This window comes from Stenella coeruleoalba (genome assembly GCF_951394435.1).
Source record: "Stenella coeruleoalba genome assembly, chromosome: 4".
Lineage (NCBI taxonomy): Eukaryota > Metazoa > Chordata > Mammalia > Artiodactyla > Delphinidae > Stenella > Stenella coeruleoalba.
This window is the reverse complement of record NC_137149.1, coordinates 63,173,762-63,195,776: the sequence shown is the minus strand read 5'-3', so window position 1 is coordinate 63,195,776 and position 22,015 is coordinate 63,173,762. Positions and strand designations below refer to the sequence as shown.

At 37.9% G+C, this 22,015-nt stretch overlaps 1 protein-coding gene across 1 annotated transcript in view; it reads left to right on the top strand.

Moving 5' to 3' along the window:
* The window catches only part of TMEM156 (transmembrane protein 156), a gene marked incomplete at its 5' end in the record, with an annotated part of 49,378 nt that extends 28,646 nt beyond the window's left edge, over window positions 1-20,732 (top strand). Inside the window, 2 exons of the mRNA XM_079919583.1 lie at window positions 1,443-1,526; window positions 20,579-20,732. Coding sequence (XP_079775709.1) covers window positions 1,443-1,526; window positions 20,579-20,688 — 194 coding nt within the window. The 3' untranslated portion in view covers window positions 20,689-20,732. The remainder of the gene's footprint in view (window positions 1-1,442; window positions 1,527-20,578) is intronic.
* Between the last annotated feature and the right edge of the window lie 1,283 nt (window positions 20,733-22,015).

Here is a 22,015-nt window from a genome sequence, read left to right as displayed (position 1 = left end):
AGATCCCACATGCCGTGGAGCGGCTGGGCCTGTGAGCCATGGTCGCTGAGTCTGTGCGTCTGGAGCCTGTGCTCCACAACTGGAGAGGCCACAACAGTGAGAGGCTCGCATACCGCAAAAGCAAACAAACAAAAAACCCAAAAAAACTAGGCTTTGGAGTCAGGTGGACTTAGGTTAGAATCCTAGTGCTACCACTTACTAGTTATGTGACTTTGTGCAAGTTACTTGCCATATTTGAGTGTCCCTTTCCTCCTCTGTAAAACAAGAATAATCACCATTCCCACAGGGCTGAGGTAAGGATTGAACTAAAGAGATGACATAAGAAGTGTAACAAAGTGCCCTGTGCCTAGTAGTTCTCAATAAAGGATAGTAGCATTGTGCTGGTGTAGTATTTCCCAAGGCTCTTGTGTTCTTTACCAGGCAAGGCTGTGTTAGTCCTTTCAGTAGGCAGAAAGAGTGGTTGCCTGTAGGGCTGAGTGAAAGTTTCATTAATTTTTTTGGCTAAGTGTTTGTTGGAGATATTTCTGAGAGCAGTTTCATATCAAGTCTTGTCATTGGTACCTTAGTATATACGGTCCTAAATGCATTGGTTAATAACATCATCAGTATTGTATATTTGTAGAATAAACATTTTCAGAACATTTTCATGAGATTTTTACTAGATTCTCAAGTTTATAAACAGGGTTTATAAACAAAGTTTATTTATTTATAAACAAAGTTTATAAACAGGGTATGTGCTATTCCTTTCATTTTTTATATATGAAAAAACCCCTGAGCCTCAGAGAGATTAAGTGTTTTGTCCAAAGTAATACAGCTAATAAAATGACAGAATTAAGACCCAGGGTCTTTCTAGTTTTGAAAATTATATTATTTTAAATAAATGTGTGTCATTTGCAATTAGTGCATAGTTTTGAGTTTCTTGATCTGTTTTTCTATAAATGATTACATATTAGGAAAGAGAGAACAGAAGCCACATAGAAAAAAATGCCTAGAAAGAGACCAATAGTGGGGCGTGACATTAAGTTTTTATGAACATCTACCTAAATGACAGGCTTACTGGCTTTCAAAAGCTGCCTTGCAAATTGAAGCATATGAAGTAGTGAAAAATACCACACCATTTATGACATTAAATATTATTAAATATTAAATATACATCAAATATTCTGTATATATCTATTGTATGTAATAATGTAAATAATATTCTGCATTTAAGAAGAGATGCATAATGGAATTTATGGCAGTGGAGAAGCCACTGGTTTTAGAAAGTACCTATTTGTTAATGGAAAATAACTTAATAAGAAAAGGCTGTTAATGTCTTGTTACTCCAGGCTCTGCTGTGAATGGCCCATTTTCTTTGGTAATCCTTGGAACCAACATGGGGAATATATATTAAGAATGTGCTTGCTTAGCATCTAAATATTTAATTTCTTTTCTTGGAATAGGTCATAAATACAAACCTACATCTGTCCTCTTAAGAGGAAGTGATTCTGAGAAACTGCGAACATTGAACGTGCAGGTCATTTCAGGTGAGTTCTGCGACATGCAGAGTACCACTTATGAAATTCCAACACTTCACCACTCACTATTGAGTAAACATAAGATCGAGTGATCTGAGCTCATTTAAATTAGTCTTGTAGCTGGAAGAAAGGAGCTGTGAGCAAATGAAATCTAGTTTAATATGTCTTATTATCAGGCGACAGTTATGATCAAAACTACCTCCTTAAATAATGGAAAGTTGGTTTAATTGGCAAGAAGAAATTCATGTGAGTAGGCAGAGGAGAGAAAGCAATAAGGAATAAGCCTCAGGTTTATTTTTAAATGAGACAAGATACCATTATTCCTCGGAATTGCAAGAAGTAACTGCAGAGTGGGCGTGGCTTTTGCTGGAGCCTTCGCTTAGCAGAGGGTGTCATTGTACAAAGAGAACGTCTAATAGCCCCAATTAAAAAGTCCCCTGTCCTCTCCTGAGAACTAGAAATGGAATAAGGGAATCCTAATTAGAGCAGCTAAGGGGGCTGTGAGCACAGATGCTGTGGTTCGATCTCGTTCTTCTAATTGTGAAACCTTCTGAATTCAAGTTGTCAAACCGCATTAAAAAGAAAGAGAGAGAGAATGCAATGTGGGCAAAGGCCTCTTTTTCATCAGGGAGAAATAATGTCCTTGACTCTTTGAAAACCCCAGAATTATGACTAATGTTACCACAGCTCCTTGCACACAGCCAGGGAGCGGGCGCCTTCGTACTCTGTGACAAGTTAGATAAGGAGCTTCAAGTCTGGTATGTAAACGGTTTTCAAAAATGTAAGGAAACTGAACAAACCCCGAGCGCCCACCATAGCTGCATCTGTAACCACGTGGAGATTTGCACAGCATTTCACTAGGAACTGTGCTGAGACTTTCCTTAGTTATTTAAACTAGGAGGTACTCACACCCCTAGCGTGAGGAAAAATTGGGTTGGGTGCACCTAAAGAGCTCAATTAAAAAAAAATTAGACTTTCTAGTCTCATAATTAGCAGTAAAATTATTAACCTATGGCTAGTAATAAGCATTAGCTAAGTAGTCATTTGACACCAGCTAAATGTGAAGAAAGTTGATGAAAATTTTGTGGGGTCAGTGACAATCTTGTTTGATGAATGACATAAATATCATAGGGCGGTTTCAAATGGCAAAACTAACTTTTATGGGGAGAAAATTGCATTTACTCTGTTCTCCCCTCTTATCAGTACTCTGACGTTCATGTACCAGGCGTGTTTTAACCTGGTGCTGCTGGGCTTTTGGTTGCCTTAGGAATTCTGGTACTTTCTCTTTTTAAGTCATAATTTTGAGCATCACAGCCTCGTCTGAGAAAAGGTCAGCAGTTCCCATCAACCAATATAATCGGGGGAATCGCAAATTTAAAGTACTAGCTAACCACAAGACTAACCTCACAGGTTCTATTTATGAGCCTGTGATTTTCATTCACCAGAGGAATCTGTCCCGGCCATCCTTTCCCTTTAATGGCTCTCACAAAAAAATCCTCTGGCTTTATTACCAGGCATATAATATTAATGTTTAGAGCAGGCCAAGGGGTGATGGCCTTTTTTAAAACCAAGAGGCCTTTTGAAGCTTAGCACCTTAAAGAGGGGTAGAAGCAGATGCTTTCTTGTTATATATATTCCTTTAACCTAAATGCAATTTCCCCCTCCCATTATAAGTTGCTCTTTCTGAGAGCGAAATGGGAAGGAAACAATGTCTCCCCCGAGTGCTGTTCTTAAGGCCTCTCTTTGTAATGATGGATTATAGGCAGCAGTGAGAATCTAAGGGGAAAAAATGTGCCAGCGTGGTTCTCGGGAGAAGCAGTAACACGAGCGAAAAAAAAAATGTATTTCAAAGAGAGCAGTGAATATAGTCATATTCAGCCGAGCAGCTTGCTGTCAGCTCTGGCTGTACATTCCAGAATGTCTCTCTAGTTGTTCATGTATTGCAAAGTAAGTATTGTGACACACATACGCACAGAGCTATAGATAACTCACACCCTCAAAAAGATAAGAGAGAAATAAGGAGAGATTACCAACACCCTGGCACTGCACGGGGCTTGGCACGTACTGGCGCAGGTTAAACACCGATAGAGTAAATGAGCCTCATCGCTGTAGAAAGAGATATCATACAGAATCGAATCCCAAGCTTTTATGTGTCTCTGATATTTTCTTCCTTGCTTGGGGAAGTGTGATACCTTCTGTTGATTGCCTTGGTGTTAATCTATTTTACATTTTATTCACTCAACTATTCTCTTCACACAGGTGATAACTCTGTCTTATTCATCTTTGGATCCCTGTCCCTAGCATAATATCTGGCATGTAGTTCATGCACAATAAACGCTTAGTAAATCGCACAAACCTTAAGGGGAAATGAGTAAAAAGAGAAGATGAACGAGAAATGAATCTTGGGGGTTGGGAAATGTGAAAACAAATGGAGAAACAAAGAGTGTTCAGAGGGAACACAATTCCATTTCATTGAAGAACATAAAATTCACTTTGTAGAATTGCTAAGGATATCAAAGAATAATAAAAAAAGTCTTGAAGAAGAGATTTTGAGAACGATGCAAAAGTAACTTTGAAATGCATCCCTAGAAACAGTGCTTAATGAGTTGACCACATTGGGAGACCAGGGCCAGGGGCAGGAGCAGTGTACTAGGACTCGAATTATTGGATGCAGACAGTAGAAACCAACTTGGCTGACTTGGCAGAAAGGAAATTTATTGGAAAACCAGTAGGTAACCCATGCAAGCAACAGGAACATAAGGCAAGCTGAGCTTATGCAGGAGTCAAGAGAGGCCAAGCAGCCAAAAATACAGCCCCATAGGAATGGTCTGGGGAGAATGCCTCTGCTGGTGTCACCACCACTGGATGCTCCCTCTGGGCCGCTAGAGCTTCCCTCTGACCACCTTGCAACTTTGCAGCACTGTCCAGGATTGCAAGCCCTAAGGAGGGGTACCTGGTTGACTGAATGCAGGCCACAGACTGGTACTCTGGGTACCAGGAGGCAGGGAGAGGAGATATATGCCCCTCTGGCTTCCTGCATACTGAGAGTACCCCTGAGATGTCCACATGCTGGTCAGCCAACAAATAAATATCTACAAGCACGACACTAGGTTCTTAGGATTCGAGCCTCCACCGCATGGGTCAGCCAAGGGAGTCCTGTCATCTCTCTACTTTGTCCATCAAAAATGGTGAGATCTTTACAACTTGAAGTTCTTCACCTTCGAATATTCAACCAAAATCTGTTGAACACTGACTATGGGCCAGAAATTGTGCTAAGCATTGCCGATGCAGTGGCTGTACCACAGCGCAGTCCCCGCCTCCATGGAGCTGACACCACCCTTCAGGAGATTCAATTCCTAGTTCCTTAGGAGAAGGGAAGCTAATTAAGCTATACAAACTCATTCAGCACCTTCCACGTGCACAGTACTTCCATACACATCATTTGATTTCATTTCATAAGAGCCTCACTTTTTTTCCTGGTGAGAAAACTGAAGCTAAGGGAGTTTAAAGTAACTGACCCACTGCCAGATCCCAGCAGGGTTAGGGTTCAAACTCAGTTCTGTCCAATGGCTGCACTTTCCAGCGCATCACTTAATGCCAAGATGAACTGGGGAGTTTACTCCTGCTGGTTCAAGCCACAGATCAAAACTTTTCTCACTACTTTACATTTAGTGCTGGGAACTGAGATGAGACATTTTCTCTGTAAGGTATCAGAAGCTTGGGTGAGACAATGTGAGTCATCCTCAAAGTAATATTTCAGCATTGGCACTTAATGTGGGTGGGCTCTTAGGGACCACAAAGCAAAGAAAACGGAAATTCATTGTGAAAGAGAATTGCTAAATGCCAAAGGGAAGTGGATGACCCAGTAATATATATTACCCCAAAATAAAACTAGTGGAAATGTAAAATTATAATTTGCAACATGTTTAAGACCAACATAATAAAGACTAAGCAGGTTTCAATTTTCTGCCAAAGAGAAGATAAATTACTGGTGCCAGATGTCTAGCAACCAAGCAAGATAACATGAAAATTTAATTTTTACTTGCTTAACTATAATATTTAAGACTCAAAATACAGATTGGGGTCCATAAAACAGTAAAGGTTATAGCCATCTGCTTGGTTACAGAATAGATCAAGATTCAGAGGGTGACTCTACCTGCAGGAGGAAATTCATAAAGTGTGAAGAATCTATAGGCAAAATAGGATGATTTATTCTATTCATCCATTGAATGACTTTATGTGACAGCCATTTGTGCCAGGTCTGAAAAAACTGATGATAAAACATGCAGATAAACATCTTCTCCATCCTCGCACAGACTCCCCCTGCCTGAACCATCTGGCCTCACTCGCCACCTCCCTTGCAATCCTCCCCTTTTCCCACCCTGCCTTTATCTAGTTAAGTCCAACCCTGTCCTCTGATTTTGGCTTAACTAACACTTCCTCAGGGAAGTTGTCTCAGAGCTGGTGGACCAGGTAAATTACACCTTCATAACATCACACTTCTCTCTTTGTGGCAATTATCACTGTTGCTCTTTTACATTTCTGTTATTATTTGATTGATGTCTCTCCTATGAGCCAGTTAGCTCCTTGAGATCCGGGACACTACCTGATAATACTTATCACTGCATCCCCAGCTCATGGCACAGTGCATATGAGTTCATAATAGGTACCCAATAAATATTTGTTAAATAAATACAACTCTACACTGTCTATGTTGAAAGAATGACTGCTGCTGTCTTACAAAGACCTTTCAAATACTTTCCCCCACCCCCAGCGTATAACTTTTGATAATGCCTACCCAAAATAACAAAAGGAGAATGGTTAAACACTTCATCAGTTTTATTCCTTGGAGTATTTAGGATACCTGAAGTGTGAGTGAATTGGAAACTGAGTCAATGGCTCAGAATATTGGCAGTTGTCTGTTCAAGGAGGGTTTTTTCCCCTCTTTAATTGCTATTTCTAGATAATTCTGCAGTCATTTATTTTTCCATCCTCATTTGATTTTCACACTGGCCAGATTTGGAATAGCTGAGTAGTTTTAGGTTCACTGTTAAAAATAACAGATGGATCTTTGAACATAGTAGGGAGTTGGCCTCTTGAATAGTGGAAATCTATTTTAAGCCACCATAATTGGTTCTATTAACCCTAAAAGGCTACTAGCTATCTTGGACTTGCACAAAAGTGCCTGTGTTTTTATATGATGGAAAGGTCAGAATGATGCATAGCAATACTGAAATTCTGCATTCCTATGACAGTAAGAAGAAATAATTAAGACTGAAAAATTTTTTGAAGCCTGATTAGAGAACTGAATAAGAATCACCAAACCATCTGAAAATGTCCACATCTGTCTTGACCGAAGAAATCTGTGACGATTAACTTGAATTCCTTCCTTTTTGGAGAGGCTCTTATGAGGAAACCAAGTACTCTGTGGGTAACAGTTTAGACATTTATTGCCATTGTCTCCACAAAGAGTCATGGCTGAATCTCCACAAAGAGTCATTGTCTCCACAAAGAGTCATGGCTGAAGTATGAAGGAGAGAAGGAAGCGCCCAAGGTCATCGCTTCCGAGTTTAGCTATCCATAGTCCTTCTCTGCTGAGTTCACACACAGGTCCTACTAAATTCTGAGCAGGGCCCTCCAGTGGGCTTAAAAAGATGCCAGTAAAAATACCTTGTTTTGCACTTGGTGGTGCTTTCTCACAGGGCACTCTTATTTTCCTTATCTCCAAATTCCTGGGTGGTACCCCAGAGTTGACTTTTTGTTCTGCTTGAACCCACACCATTTTATTAAGAAACATGAGGCACAAAGAAGTTAAATAACATTCTTTCAGTCATTCAACATGTATTTATTGAGTACCTATTATGTGTCATGCTCCAAGGTGGGTTCTGGGGAGTAAAACCATGCATAAAAATACAATCTCTGGGGCTTCCCTGGTGGCGCAGTGGTTGAGACTCCGCCTGCCGATGCAGGGGACGCGGGTTCGTGCCCCGGTCCGGGAGGATCCCACATGCTGCGGAGCGGCTGGGCCCGTGAGCCATGGCCGCTGAGCCTGCACGTCCGGAGCCTGTGCTCCGCAACGCGAGAGGCCACAACAGTGAGAGGCCCGCGTACCGCAAAACAAAACAAAACAAAACAATCTCTGTACACAAGTGGGCAGACAAATAAGGATAAATTATGCAAATTTATGCAAAATTGGATAAATTCACTATTGGGAAAGTAGAGGTCACAGAGGGTCATAGATAGTATGGATACATAAATCTGTTTTGTTCTTCTTTTGTTTTTTGGCTTTCCAATTTAATAACCAAGTAAAATTTAGCTGAACAAGTATTTTTGGAGATAACAAATATCAAACATTGATGGGGCAAATTCCCTTAGCAGCCAAGACAGACTGACTAGGATGGGGAAGTTTTAGATGTGTCTTCAGTGTGGGAGATGTACCTTGTCTTTGACATGAAAATCATCAGGAACAAAGTGAAGAAAATACCTTGTAAGTTTCCACTACTAAGTGGGAATCAAGAATTACTTTGGAAAGATGAATTGAGGTTAGATACCAGATGACATAGATATAAAGCATTTTGAAAAGTGATAACCTTTTTTAAAAAGGAGAGAAAGAAATGTCAGAGGTCAGCTTGGACACTGTCATGGATGGAATGATAGGGGCTTTATTCAAGAACCTAAGGCATGGAGTTTTATTTTTAATCAAAGTTTCTACTGTTGGAAATCCATTTTGTTCACTAGACTCAACCAGGTCAAAACTCAGACCGGGGTTCTTTTTAATTTTTTAGGCTCTGCTAAGGTTCTTGGAAAAAGTCAAAGAAATATTTGGTTTAGAGATTTGACAAATTCATGAAAAGACTTCTGTGAGGTTTTAAAATACTTCTGACTGCTTCTGCTGACTTAACTAGTGTTGCTGAATTAATATGATTTGAAAGAAACCCTATTTCTCAGTGTAAAACTAGAAAAAAATTCTACCTGTTTTAGCTATTCTAAAGAAGGTATAAAAATGAAAGGATATCCTACCTTTTTGTCTTTTTATCAATTTTTCAGAAGTTTTCCTATTACCATGTAACTTACATGACTTTGGATACTAGGAGAAATAGAAGATAACGTACTACTAGAGAGTTACTTCGGACTAGCTGTCATTTTGACAGATAATGGCTTTCTGAATTATGGTTATACCATACTATAAAACATCAGCAAACCTAATGAATAAGCAAATGATGAGCAGTTTGGCTTTCCAACCAAAAGAGCTCTGTTAATTTTCTTTGATAATTATTTGGTTTCATGAATAGGCTCTTTTGAGATTTTAACCTTTAAAAAGAATTATCTCCAAATCTCAAATTCTGGAAGGTTATAAGATGTTTTGTCAGGGAGGAGGGGTTGTGGGAAGGGATAGTTAGGGAGTTTGGGATTGACATGTACACACTGCTATATTTAAAATAGATAACCAACAAGGACCTACTATATAGCACAGGGAACTCTGCTCAATATTTGGTAACAACCTAAATGGGAAAAGAATTTGAAAAAGAATAGATACATGTATATGTATAACAGAATCACTTTGCTGTACACCCGAAACTAATACAACATTGTTAATCAACTATACTCCAATATAAGATAAAAAGTTAAAAAAAAGATGCTTTGTCAAGGATGTCTAAACAATTATTTGCAATGGTAAATTCATTCTGAAGCTTTAATGTGCATCAGAATTAACCATCAAAGGCTCCTGGGCCTTTATGAAAGGAGATTGTAATTCAGTAGATCTGGGGCAGGGTCCTAGAACCTGCATTTTAAATTACTACCTCTGGGGATTTTCAAGCCAAGGCTCTGTTGATCACTTTATTCATTTTCTATTGTGTGTAACAAATTACCACAACCTTAGGGGCTTAAAACAACACATGTTCATTATCTCACAGTTTCTTTGGGTGAGAAATTTGGGAACAACTTTGCTGGATCTCAGGGACTCACAAGCTTGAAATCAAGATGTGAGCTGGCCTGTGTTCTCATCTGGAGGCTCTCCTTCCAAGCTGGTTCAGGTTGTTGGCAGAATTCCTTCCTTAGAGGCTGTAGACTGAAGGCCCTGGTTTCTTAACTGGCTCTCAGTCAGAGGCCACTCTCAGGTCCTAGAGGCCAGCTGCAGACCCCTGCTACATGACCCTTTCCATAGACGGTGCAGACATGGCGGCATGCTTCCTGAGCCCAGGGAGGGATGCTCTCTGACCCCAGGGAGGGCCCAGTCTCTATTAAAAGCTTTCACCTCTTTAAGTCAGACCCACCCAGGATAGTCTCTCTCAAAATCAACTGATTTGGGATGTTAATTACGCCTGCAACAGCTCTTCATCTTAGTGTAACCTAGTCACCGGAATGAGATGCTATTTACCGCCCTGCCCATGCTCAAGGGAAGGGAGTCACAAGGGTGGCCATGTACACCAGGGGTGGGAATCTGGGGGCTGTTTGAGATCCTGCTTGCTACAGCCACCCTTGAGAAGCACAGATTTCAGAGGACAAAAATCACAGACGCCTGGGAACTTTCAGTGTGACACAGATAAGGCTGATAGATCTAGTCTCATAGGTGCGGTTGGTCCTTACTGACAATAAAATAAAAATGGAAAGACTGGTCTTGTTTTCCCACCTTTGCTCTAATCAGTCAGGAAAGCTTTGTCATTTACTCTTTACAGCTAAAGGCTCCATAGGAAAAAATGTGGACTTTGGTGGTGATTTTAGCATTTCTATAGGAATGAAAGGGCCCTCTGTGTCTGCTGGACATGGCCTCAAAAAGGCATCTAATTCCCTTAAAGAGTAGTTGCTACCTTAATTTTTAAAATGTCTAGTTAAGACGGATACTTTTCTGAGAAAACTTACAAAACCTCACATCAGAAGAACAGAAAATCTAAACAAAACTATTGTCATAGAAGAAATAGAAAATTTGTCAGTTATCTCTCAAAGAATAACAGGAAGAGCAGTACACAGTGGAATTTTAACCATTTCTAAATAACAGATATTTCCAGTGGTATTTTAACTGTTATAGACCACAGAAAAAAAGGATGTTTCCTACGTCTATTTATGAAATAAACATTTATATTCAAGCCCAAGGAAGACTGTCTAAAATGAAAGTATCAATCTTACTTATGTCTATCTATGCAAAAATCCTCAACAAATATTAGCAAAAGAATCCAGTAGCACAGTTTAAAAAAATATGTATACATACATACACACACTCCTATGATCAAGTGGGGCTTATTCCACGAATACAAGAACAGTTCAGCATTAGGAGATCTATTAATATCACTCATCATACTAACAGATCTAAGGGAACGATTGTTGGATCATTTCTATAGATGATAAAAATGTATTTGATTATATGCACAAAAGAAGAAGACTTAGAAGACCTACTTTTCTCATTATTTATTCTACAAATTTACTTCTAATTTTTAAAAGACAAATATAGCTGTTAAGCTATATTCAATTGATTTAAAACATTTCAGCATAGATAATATGATGTTACAGTTAAATATTAAGCACACCACAAGGGTCTGAGCTATCAACCAGAGACTTTGCTAAGTAGAATGATGAATATTAGAAATGAGTTTTCATTAGTAAAATTAGTGGTAATCAAAGTCCGAATTGTATGTTCATTGTTGAAATTAGAGGCATTCAAGATTTGTTAGCTGGATAAAATACTGTAGAAAAATGCTCCATGGCTGCACTAATGGGGTATGAGAACCCAGCCAACACTGTAACCTCTACTTTAGGAATCGTCCAACTCCTTGCACAGGTCCCTGGCTGCATGATGCCAACTGCAAGCCTAACCAAGTCCTACCTCTGGAGCATGTCCTGTCCTCCCCAAGTGAGCTGTGAAGCCCAAGTGACAGGGAGCATGGACTCACATCAAGCCTATACAGCAGGTTTTCCAAGCTGTGTCCTTGCCCTCTCTCTACTGGCTAACAAATACCTAATAAATGCCTGTATGTGAGGAAAAATTTCTCCTGGTGAGACTACCCATGCTCAAACTTTTTGGTGGTTGATTTTATCTACTGATAAGAACCTAAGGGTTGTGCATGGTTAGATTGGCTTAGGTCATTTCACAGCAATAGCTGTAGGGATTTTGTAAACCTTTAGTAAAACTAGTAAAATTAAAAACAATTTACCTAACGATCAAAACACCTAAGACTAAATTACAGAAAGCATAATTCATATAGTAAAATCTAAATTAAAAATCCAGAAACCACACACAAAAAGCAAAATGTATAAAATTTAGACAAAGTAAGGAAGACATAATGCTAAGTATAAACAATTGGGTATTTTGTATAAGTGTTATTTAATCTGTATTGTATACTTGAAATCTGCTAAAAGGATAGATTTTAAATTAAATTTTCTCAACACACACACACACACAATGGTAACTATGTGGAGGTGACGGATAAGTTATTTAGCTTTATCGTGGTGATCTTTTCACAATGTATGCATATACCAAAATATCAAGTTGTACGTATACCTTATATAACTACTATTTTTATATGTCAAAGATATCAATAAAGTTGTTAAAAATGAAAAAAATGTATTTGACAAAATACAATACCCATTCTTCATAAAAACACCTAATAAAAATAAGATAAATAGGTACTTCCATAATATCATAAAATATATCTGTCTCAAACAAAAACTCAGAATCATGCTTAGTAGGGAAATACTGAAAGCATGCTTAGTTAAAGCCAGAAATGTTCAAGAATGTTCACTATTGCCACTTTATCTACAGTTATCCTAGAAGTACTAGTCAACACAATTAGATAAGAGGCAGAACCACAAGGTTCACAAGTTGGAAAGGACAAGTAAAATGATCACTTATTTTGCAGATGATATGTACCCCAAAAATCTAATTCCCTAAAAACATCTTTGAAAAGTTCAGTAAGGGGTAGGGTACAAAATTAATATAAAAAGTCAAACAACATTTATATATTTAAACAACAACGAGTTAGAAGATATACTGCATTTAAAACAGCTGCAGAAAATAAAGTAATTAGGAATAAACTTCATAAGAAATGTGCATGATCTTTCTGAAGAAAACTTCAGAAAAATGCTCCTGAGAGACACAAAAATGACTTGAAGAAAAGGAATAGTATATAATGTTCTTGAAAGTAAGATGAATATAAAAAGATGCCAATTTTCCCTAAGTCAATAAATAAACAAGTTCATTTCCATATCCCAATGAAAAATAAACTGTCAATAGTAGACAGGAAAAAAATGGACATAGAAGAATAAACAGAAGTATCCATTCCATTATGGTACTGGTACAGACTAGATAAAAATACCCAATGAAACATTAGAAAGTTCAGGACTTTAGTAAATCATGAAAATGGCATATCAAATCAGTAGGGAAACAAAGAAATACTGAATGAATGATGTTGGAACAACTGAATAATCATCTAGGAAAAAAAATTTACTTAATCCAGAGCCCACACTAATACTGGAGTAAATTCCATTCAGATCAGTGATTTTAATGAAAACATGAAACCACAAAAGTAATAGAGGAAACAATGGTAGAATTCATTTACAATTAACGCAGAACTAATCATGACACAAAACTCAGCTAAAACACTAATAAATTTGACCCTATGAAAAAGAATGTACACAGCAAAAGCAATTGGGGGAAAGTTATTTGTAGTTCATCACAGATAAGCAACCTTTCCTAGTATATAAAGAGCTTCTAATAGTTGATGAAGAAAAGACCATAACCTAGTAGGCAAATGGGTAAAGGACAAGAATGGACTGTTTACAGAAAAAGGAAATACAAATAGTTCTTAAACATATGAAAGGTTGTTTGGTCTCACTCAGACCAAATTCTTAAAAAAAATTTTTTTTATTGTTGTTTACTATGTGCCAATAATATTGGTCACTTGGGTATAGGAGACACAGCAGTGAACCAAACAAAATAAAGATTTCTGCTCTCATGGAGCTTCATTCAGGTGGGAAAGCAAGTTGAAGCTACACTGAGATGCCACTTTCATCTATCAGATTGGCAAAAGTCCAGAAGTTTGATGTTACACTCTATGGCAAGGGGCAAGAGGTACTCTCATACTTTACTAAGGTAAACTGAGAGGCAAAATTGGTGCAACTTCCATGATAGGTAATTTGGCAATAACTATCAAAGTTACAAATGTATAAGCCCTTTGAGCCAGCAATTCTATTTCTAGGAATTTATCCTATAGATTTACTCACATAGGAGAGAAATGGCATCTATACAATGTTTACTGCTTGTGTATTTATAAGATCAAAAATGATTAGACACCATCTAGGCAGACACCATCTAGGCTGTTCAAAGACATGGTGTTACATCCATACTGTGGAATACCAGGAAGTTGTAAAAAGGAAAGAGGAAGCACTTATGTGGAAAGATCCCTAAGATATATCATTCATGATATATATGTATGGTATTCTACTAATTGTGTAAAGAAGAACAAAAACAAAATTTTAATAACACATATATTAAAGTATAAATTTATCATCCCTCTATCTATCTATCTATCTATCTATCTAACTATCTAGAAGGGAAAGAACTATGTGAAATGGTGGGAAGTGATTGCCTGGGAGATGGGGTAAAAAGGAATATTCACTGAATATCCCTTCATAGTTTAAAAAATTTTAATCAGGTGAATGTATTCCTTATACAGAAAATTAAGTCCAGAAAATAAGTTTTTCTTATCAAAAATTTTTTTCTAATTAAAGGAATAACATTCTGACAGAAGCTTTGACAGGATTTCCCTTTTGGTAAACTACACCAGTGTTTAATAATCTTCTAGGAAAAAAAGCATCATATTCTTGATTATACTTAAATCTTCCTTTCTGATATCTATTCTTAAGAAGCAACTACACAAATTTCTCTTTAAATTAGAGGTCACCTCATTTCCATCCATGTTCAGGGCTTTGTATAAAAAGTAGAGACATCTGTGAAGCAAAAAACCACGTGTATTATGTAGAACCCAAGTTTCAATATAAAGACTAGAAAAGCAAGACCCAGGACCCCAGTGGAATAAAAGAGATACCATTGAGCCACGGACATCAAGTTTTACCTTCTATTTGAAGTCAGTTGAAGATAATATTAGAAGAGTTTTATAAAGTCACAGAGTCATAGCAAAGGAAGACAGGTTAGAGTTCATCTAATTTGTAACCTTGCTTTTTGGTAAAATTGTCCCTGAAATCAAAGATGTTATTTATTAATATTATTCTTAGGGACATATTTCAACAATATGCAAAGAAGGAAATGTTTGTACTTTCCAAACTAAAATTCTTTTCTTGCTACTTGACATTGTACCTTAAATTTTTTCTTGACTTTGCTCCACCTTAACTATACTGCAGGTCTTGTGCTCAGAAGGAGATGGGAGAGGAGGAATTGAAAGGATAGATACAGAGTTGAGAGAAATGGGTCAAAAGTTTCAGAGTTGAGAGGGCAGACAGCAGAAGCAAGAAGAACTACAATCCTGCAGCCTGTGAAACAAAAACCACATTCACAGAAAGATAGACAAGATGAAAAGGCAGAGGGCTATGTACCAGATGAAGGAACAAGATAAAACCCCAGAAAAACAACTAAAGGATAGATACAGAGTTGAGAGAAATGGGTCAAAAGTTTCAGAGTTGAGAGGGCAGACAGCAGAAGCAAGAAGAACTACAATCCTGCAGCCTGTGAAACAAAAACCACATTCACAGAAAGATAGACAAGATGAAAAGGCAGAGGGCTATGTACCAGATGAAGGAACTAGATAAAACCCCAGAAAAACAACTAAATGACGTGGAGATAGGCAACCTTCCAGAAAAAGAATTCAGAATAATGATAGTGAAGATGATACAGGACCTCATAAAGAATGGAGGCAAAGATTTAGAAGATGCAAGAAATGTTTAACAAAGACCTAAAAGAATTAAAAAACAAACAAACAGAGATGAACAATACAATAACTGACATGAAAAATACACTAGAAGGAATCAATAGCAGAATAACTGAGGCAGAAGAATGGATAAGTGACCTGGAAGACAGAATGGTGGAATTCACAGCTGCAGAACAGAATAAAGACAAAAGAATGAAAAGAAATGAAGACAGCCTAAGAGACCTCTGGGAAAACATTAAACATAACAACATTCACATTATAGGGGTCCCAGAAGGAGAAGAGAGAGAGAAAGGACCAGAGAAAATATTTGAAGTGATTATAGTTGAAAACTTCCCTAACATGGGAAACGAAATAGCCACCCAAGTCCAGGAAGCACAGCAAGTCCCATACAGGATAAACCCAAGGAGAAACATGCTGAGACACATAGTAATCAAACTGGCAGAAATTAAAGACAAAGAAAAATTATTTAAAGCAGCAAGGGAAAAACGACAAATAACATACAAGGGAAGTCCCATAAGGTTAACAGCTGATTTCTCAGCAGAAACTCTACAAGCCAGAAGGGAGTGGCATGATATACTTAAAGTGATGAAAGGGAAGAACCTACAACCTAGATTACTCTACCTGGCAAGGATCTCATTCAGATTCGATGGAGAAATCAAAAGCTTTACAGATAAGCAAAAGCTAGGAGAATTCAGCACCACCAAACCAGCTCTACAACAAATGCTAAAGGAACTTCTGTAAGTGGGAAACACAAGAGAAGAAAAGGACTTACAAAAACAAACCCAAAACCATTAAGAATATGGTCATAGGCACATACATATCGATAATTACCTTAAAAGTGAATGGATTAAATGCTCCAACCAAAAGACACAGGCTTGCTGAATGGATACAAAAACAAGACCCATATATATGCTGTCTACAAGAGACCCACTCCAGACCTAGGGACACATACAGACTGAAAATGAGGGGATGGGAAAAGATATTCCATGCAAATGGAAATCAAAAGAAAGCTGGAGTAGCAATACTTATATCAGATACAGTAGACTTTAAAATAAAGAATGTTACAAGAGACAAGGAAGGACAGTACATAATGATCACGGGATCAATCCAAGAAGATATAACAATTATAAATATATATGCACCCAACATAGGAGCACCTCAATACATAACGCAACTGCTAACAGCTATAAAAGAGGAAATCAACAGTAACACAATAATACTGGGGGACTTTAACACCTCACTTACACCAATGGACAGATCATCCAAAATGAAAATAAATAAGGAAAAAGAAGCTGTAAATGACACAATAGACCAGATAGGTTTAATTGATATTTATAGGACATTCCATCCAAACACAGCAGATTACACTTTCTTCTCAAGTGTGCACAGAACATTTTACAGGATAGATCACATCTTGGGTCACAAATCAAGCCTCAGCAAATCTAAGAAAACTGAAATCATATCAAGCATCTTTTCTGACCACAACATTATGAGATTAGAAATGAATTACAGGGAAAAAAATGTAAAAAACACAAACAAATGGAGGCTAAACAATATGTTACTAAACAACCAAGAGATCACTGAAGAAATCAAAGAGGAAATCAAAAAATACCTAGAGACAAATGACAATGAAAACACGACGATCCAAAACCTATGGGATGCAGCAAAAGCAATTCTAAGAGGGAAGTTTATAGCTCTACAAGCCTACCTCAAGAAACAAGAAAAATCTCAAGTAAACAATTTAACTTTAAACCTAAAGGAACTAGAGAAAGAAGAACAAACAAAACCCAAAGTTAGTAGAAGTAAAGAAATCATAAAGATCAGAGCAGAAATAAATGACATAGAAACAAAGAAAACAATAGCAAAGTTGGTTCTTTGAGAAGATAAACAAAATTGATAAACCATTAGCCAGACTCATCCAGAAAAGGAGGGAGAGGACTCAAATCAATAAAATTAGAAATGAAAAAGGAGAAGTTACAAGACACCACAGAAATACAAAGCATCCTAAGAGACTACTACAAGCAACTCTATGCCAATAAAATGGACAACCTGGAAGAAATGGACAAATTGTTAGAAAGGTATAACCTTCCAAGACTGAACCACGAAGAAATAGAAAATATGAACAGAGCAATCACAAGTAATGAAATTGAAACTGTGATTAAAAAGTCTTCCAACAAACAAAAGTCCAGGACCAGATGGCTTCAGAGGTGAATTCTATCAAACATTTAGAGAACAGCTAACACCCATCCTTCTCAAACTCTTCCAAAAACTGCAGAGGAAGGAACACTCCCAAACTCATTCTACAAGGCCACCATCGCCCTGATACCAAAACCAGACAAAGATACTACAAAAAAAGAAAATTACAGACCAATATCACTGATGAATATAGATGCAAAAATCCTCAACAAAATACTAGCAAACAGAATCCAACAACACATTAAAAGGATCATACACCATGATCAATTGGGATTTATCCCAGGGATGCAAGGATTCTTCAATATACGCAAATCAATCAATGTGATATACCATATTAACAAATTGAAGAATAAAAACCATATGATCATCTCAATAGATGCAGAAAAAGCTTTTGACAAAATTCAACACCCATTTATGATAAAAACTCTCCAGAAAGTGGCACAGAGGGAACTTACCTCAACATAATAAAAACCATAAATGACAAACCCACAGCAAACATCATTCTCAACGGTGAAAAACTGAAAGCATTTCCTCTAAGATCAGGAACAAACAAGGATGTCCACTCTCACTGCTATTATTCAACAGAGTTTTGGAAGTCCTAGCCACGGCAGCCAGAGAAGAAAAAGAAATAAAAGGAATACAAATTGGAAAAGAAGAAGTAAAACTGTCACTGTTTGCAGATGACATAATACTATACATAGAGAATCCTAAAAATGCCACCAGAAAACTACTAGAGCTAATCAATGAATTTGGTAAATTTGTAGGATACAAAATTAATGCACAGAAATCTCTTGCATTCCTATACACTAATGATGAAAAATATGAGAGAGAAATTATGGAAACACTCCCATTTACCATTGCAACAAAAAGAATAAAATACCTAGGAATAAATCTACCTAGGGAGACAAAAGACCTGTATGCAGAAAACTATAGGACACTGATAAAAGAAATTAAAGGTCATACCAACAGATGGAGAGATATACCATGTTTTTGGATTGGAAGAATCAATATTGTGAAAATAACTATACTACCCAAAGCAATCTACAGATTCAATCCAATCCCTATCAAATTACCAATGGCATTTTTTACAGAACTAGAACAAAAAATCTTAAAATTTGTATGGAGACACAAACAACCCCGAATAGCAAAGCAGTCTTGAGGGAAAAAAATGGAGCTGGAGGAATCAGACTCCCTGACTTCAGACTATACTATAAAGCTACAGTAATCAAGAAAGTATGGTACTGGCACAAAAACAGAAACATAGATCAATGGAACAAGATAGAAAGCCCAGAGATAAACCCACGCACCTATGGTCAACTAATCTATGACAAAGGAGGCAAGGATATACAATGGAGAAAAGACAGTCTCTTCAATAAGTGGTGCTGGGAAAACTGGATAGCTACATGTAAAAAAATGAAATTAGAACACTCCCTAACACCATACACAAAAATGAACTGAAAATGGATTTGAGACCTAAATGTAAGACCAGACACTATAAAACTCTTAGAGGAAAACATAGGGAGAACACTCTTTGACATAAATCACAGCAAGATCTTTTTTGATCCACCTCCTAGAGTAATGGAAATAAGAACAAAAATAAACAAATGGGACCTCATCAAACTTAAAAGCTTTTGCACAGCAAAGGAAACTGTAAACAAGATGAAAAGACAACCCTCAGAATGGGAGAAAATATTTGCAAACGAATGAACAGACAAAGGATTAATCTCCAAAATATATAAACAGCTCATGCAGCTCAATATTAAAGAAACAAACAACCCAATCCAAAAATGGGCAGAAGACCTAAATAGACATTTCTCCAAAGAAGACATACAGATGGCCAAGAAGCACATGAAAAGCTGCTCAACATCACTAATTATTAGAGAAATGCAAATCAAATCTACAATGAGGGGGCTTCCCTGGTGGCACAGTGGCTGAGAGTCCGCCTGCCAATGCAGGGGACACGGGTTCATGTCCCGGTCCAGGAAGATCCCACATGTTGCGGAGTGTCTGGGCCCGTGAGCCATGGCCGCTGAGCCTGCGTGTCCGGAGCCTGTATTCCACAACGGGAGAGGCCACAACAGTGAGAGGCCTGCGTACAGCAAAAAAATCAAAAAAACAAACAACAACAACAACAATAAAAACTACAATGAGGTATCACCTCACACCAGTTAGAATGGGCATCATCAGAAAATCTACAAACAACAAATGCTGGAGAGGGTGTGGAGAAAAGGGAACACTCTTGCACTGTTGGTGGGAATGTAAATTGATACAGCCACTATGGAGAACAGTATGGAGGTTCCTTAAAGAACTAAAAATAGAATTACCATATGATCCAGCAATCCCACTACTGGGCATATACCCAGAGAAAAACATAATTCAAAAAGACACATGCACCCCAATGTTCATTGCAGCACTATTTACAATAGCCAGGTCATGGAGGCAACCTAAATGTCCATCGACAGATGAATCGATAAAGAAGATGTGGCACATATATACAATGGAATATTACTCAGCCATAAGAAGGAACGAAATTGGGTCATTTGTTGAGACGTGGATGGATCTAGAGACTGTCATACAGAGTGAAGTAAGTCAGAAAGAGAAAAACAAATATCGTATATTAATGCATGTATGTGGAACCTAGAAAAATGGTACAGATGAACCGGTTTGCTGGGCAGAAATGAGACACAGATGTTGAGAACAAATGTATGGACACCAAGGGTGAAAGCCGCTGGGGGGTGGGGATGGTGGTGTGATGAATTGGGCGATTGGGATTGACATGTATACACTGATGTGTATAAAACTGATGACTAATGAAAAAAAAAAAAAGAGTGTCAGAGTTGCAGGCAGGAAATTTAGTAAGTCATGGAAACTGCCAAAGTCCTGTCTAGGTGGAAGGCATGGTTCTCTTACTACATTGGAATATACTGTGTCTACTTTCGCATTGCTCTTGACTAAATACAGACTAGAACAGCTCTCCTTCTTAAACAGCAGAGACCATGCAGAGGCTGCCTATGGCTCATGTCAAGGACGTGCTTCCTCCAATACCAGAACTAGAAGTTACTTCCACGGCGCATCAGCAAGATCAATATACACGGTGAGTGATGCTTCAGATTTATTGACGATTTGACTATTCATTATAAACGTGAATAGATCCAAGGAGGTATAGTTTTCCCCAAACTGCATTTCTATCCGGGTGTAGGTGATAGAAAGTGATGAACTTGCAAAATCAGTTCATATGAATTAGATGGCATGAAATAAAATCACTGTTTCCTCCAAGGTCTAGGAAGGACCAGTAAACTAATCTCTTAGTTTGTTGAACAACATGTGCCCTGAGATGTCTGCTCATCTCTTGGTACTGTTTCCTGGGGTTGAGTCATAAGTCCAGTAGGCTAATCATTATTTCACTTGGAACATGAGAAAAGAGAGAATGTAAATTTGTAAAGCAGAACTACTCACTGACTTTCAACTACTGAAATAAAAACTTCTCTAAATTTAATACTTGATAACCTAGATTAATGCACATTGATTACCATGTATTTGAATACAAAACTGTGATCAGAAGTGTCTTAGTGTCTTTTTCTTTCATTCAACAAATATTTATTAAATAGCTATTTTGTTAAAGGCCCTACTGATAACCACTGCAGGGGGTATAAAAATTATAACAGGGACAAGAAGGGAAACTAGCATTTCTTGGTATTCTTTTATTATGCTTGGTGGTAATAGACTAGATCATTTACTGTTTATAGTATTTGGGTCCTGGCAGGAAACTGATGGTATACTCATATTGAATAATTTGGGGAGAGTTTCATAAAGGGCCTATTAAGCCAGGATGTGGGGAAACCAAAAAAGGACAGTGTAGCATCCTAGGACTAGTAACTGGGGGCACTGCTACTGTCCCTAAGACTAAAGGGACAAGGAACTCAGAGAGACAAAGACAGAAGCACACACATACACACACAGAAGGAATATGTGGGGAGGGCTGACTGATAGGAGCTGTGGCATTTGGTCATGGACACAACAGCCTGTGGTTGCCCTGAGGAGAGAGAATGAATATCCTAACTTGGCTGTTCTCCTTTTTTCCCAATGTCCAGTACTCCCCATTGGCCAAACCCAACCAGAGCCAGAGGACACTGGCGCTGATTGAGACAATTCATATAGATTGGCCTCCCAGAGCACCAAGCAAAGTGGACAAAAGGGGAGGGCAGATCTGGAGAGACAACCAAAGGGATCCAGCATAGGTGGCCCAATACATCAAACTGGAAACTAAGTGCCAAGGAACACTTTGTCTTCAGGACTAGAGAGAGGCAGGTCTTCGTGCTTGGGTCTTTAGTGCAGTCAGGGTCTGCTGTTGGCTCAGACATTCCTAGGGAGAATATAATGTCATCATATAATTGTTTTAATGAAATGTTACTGGCTATTATGCTT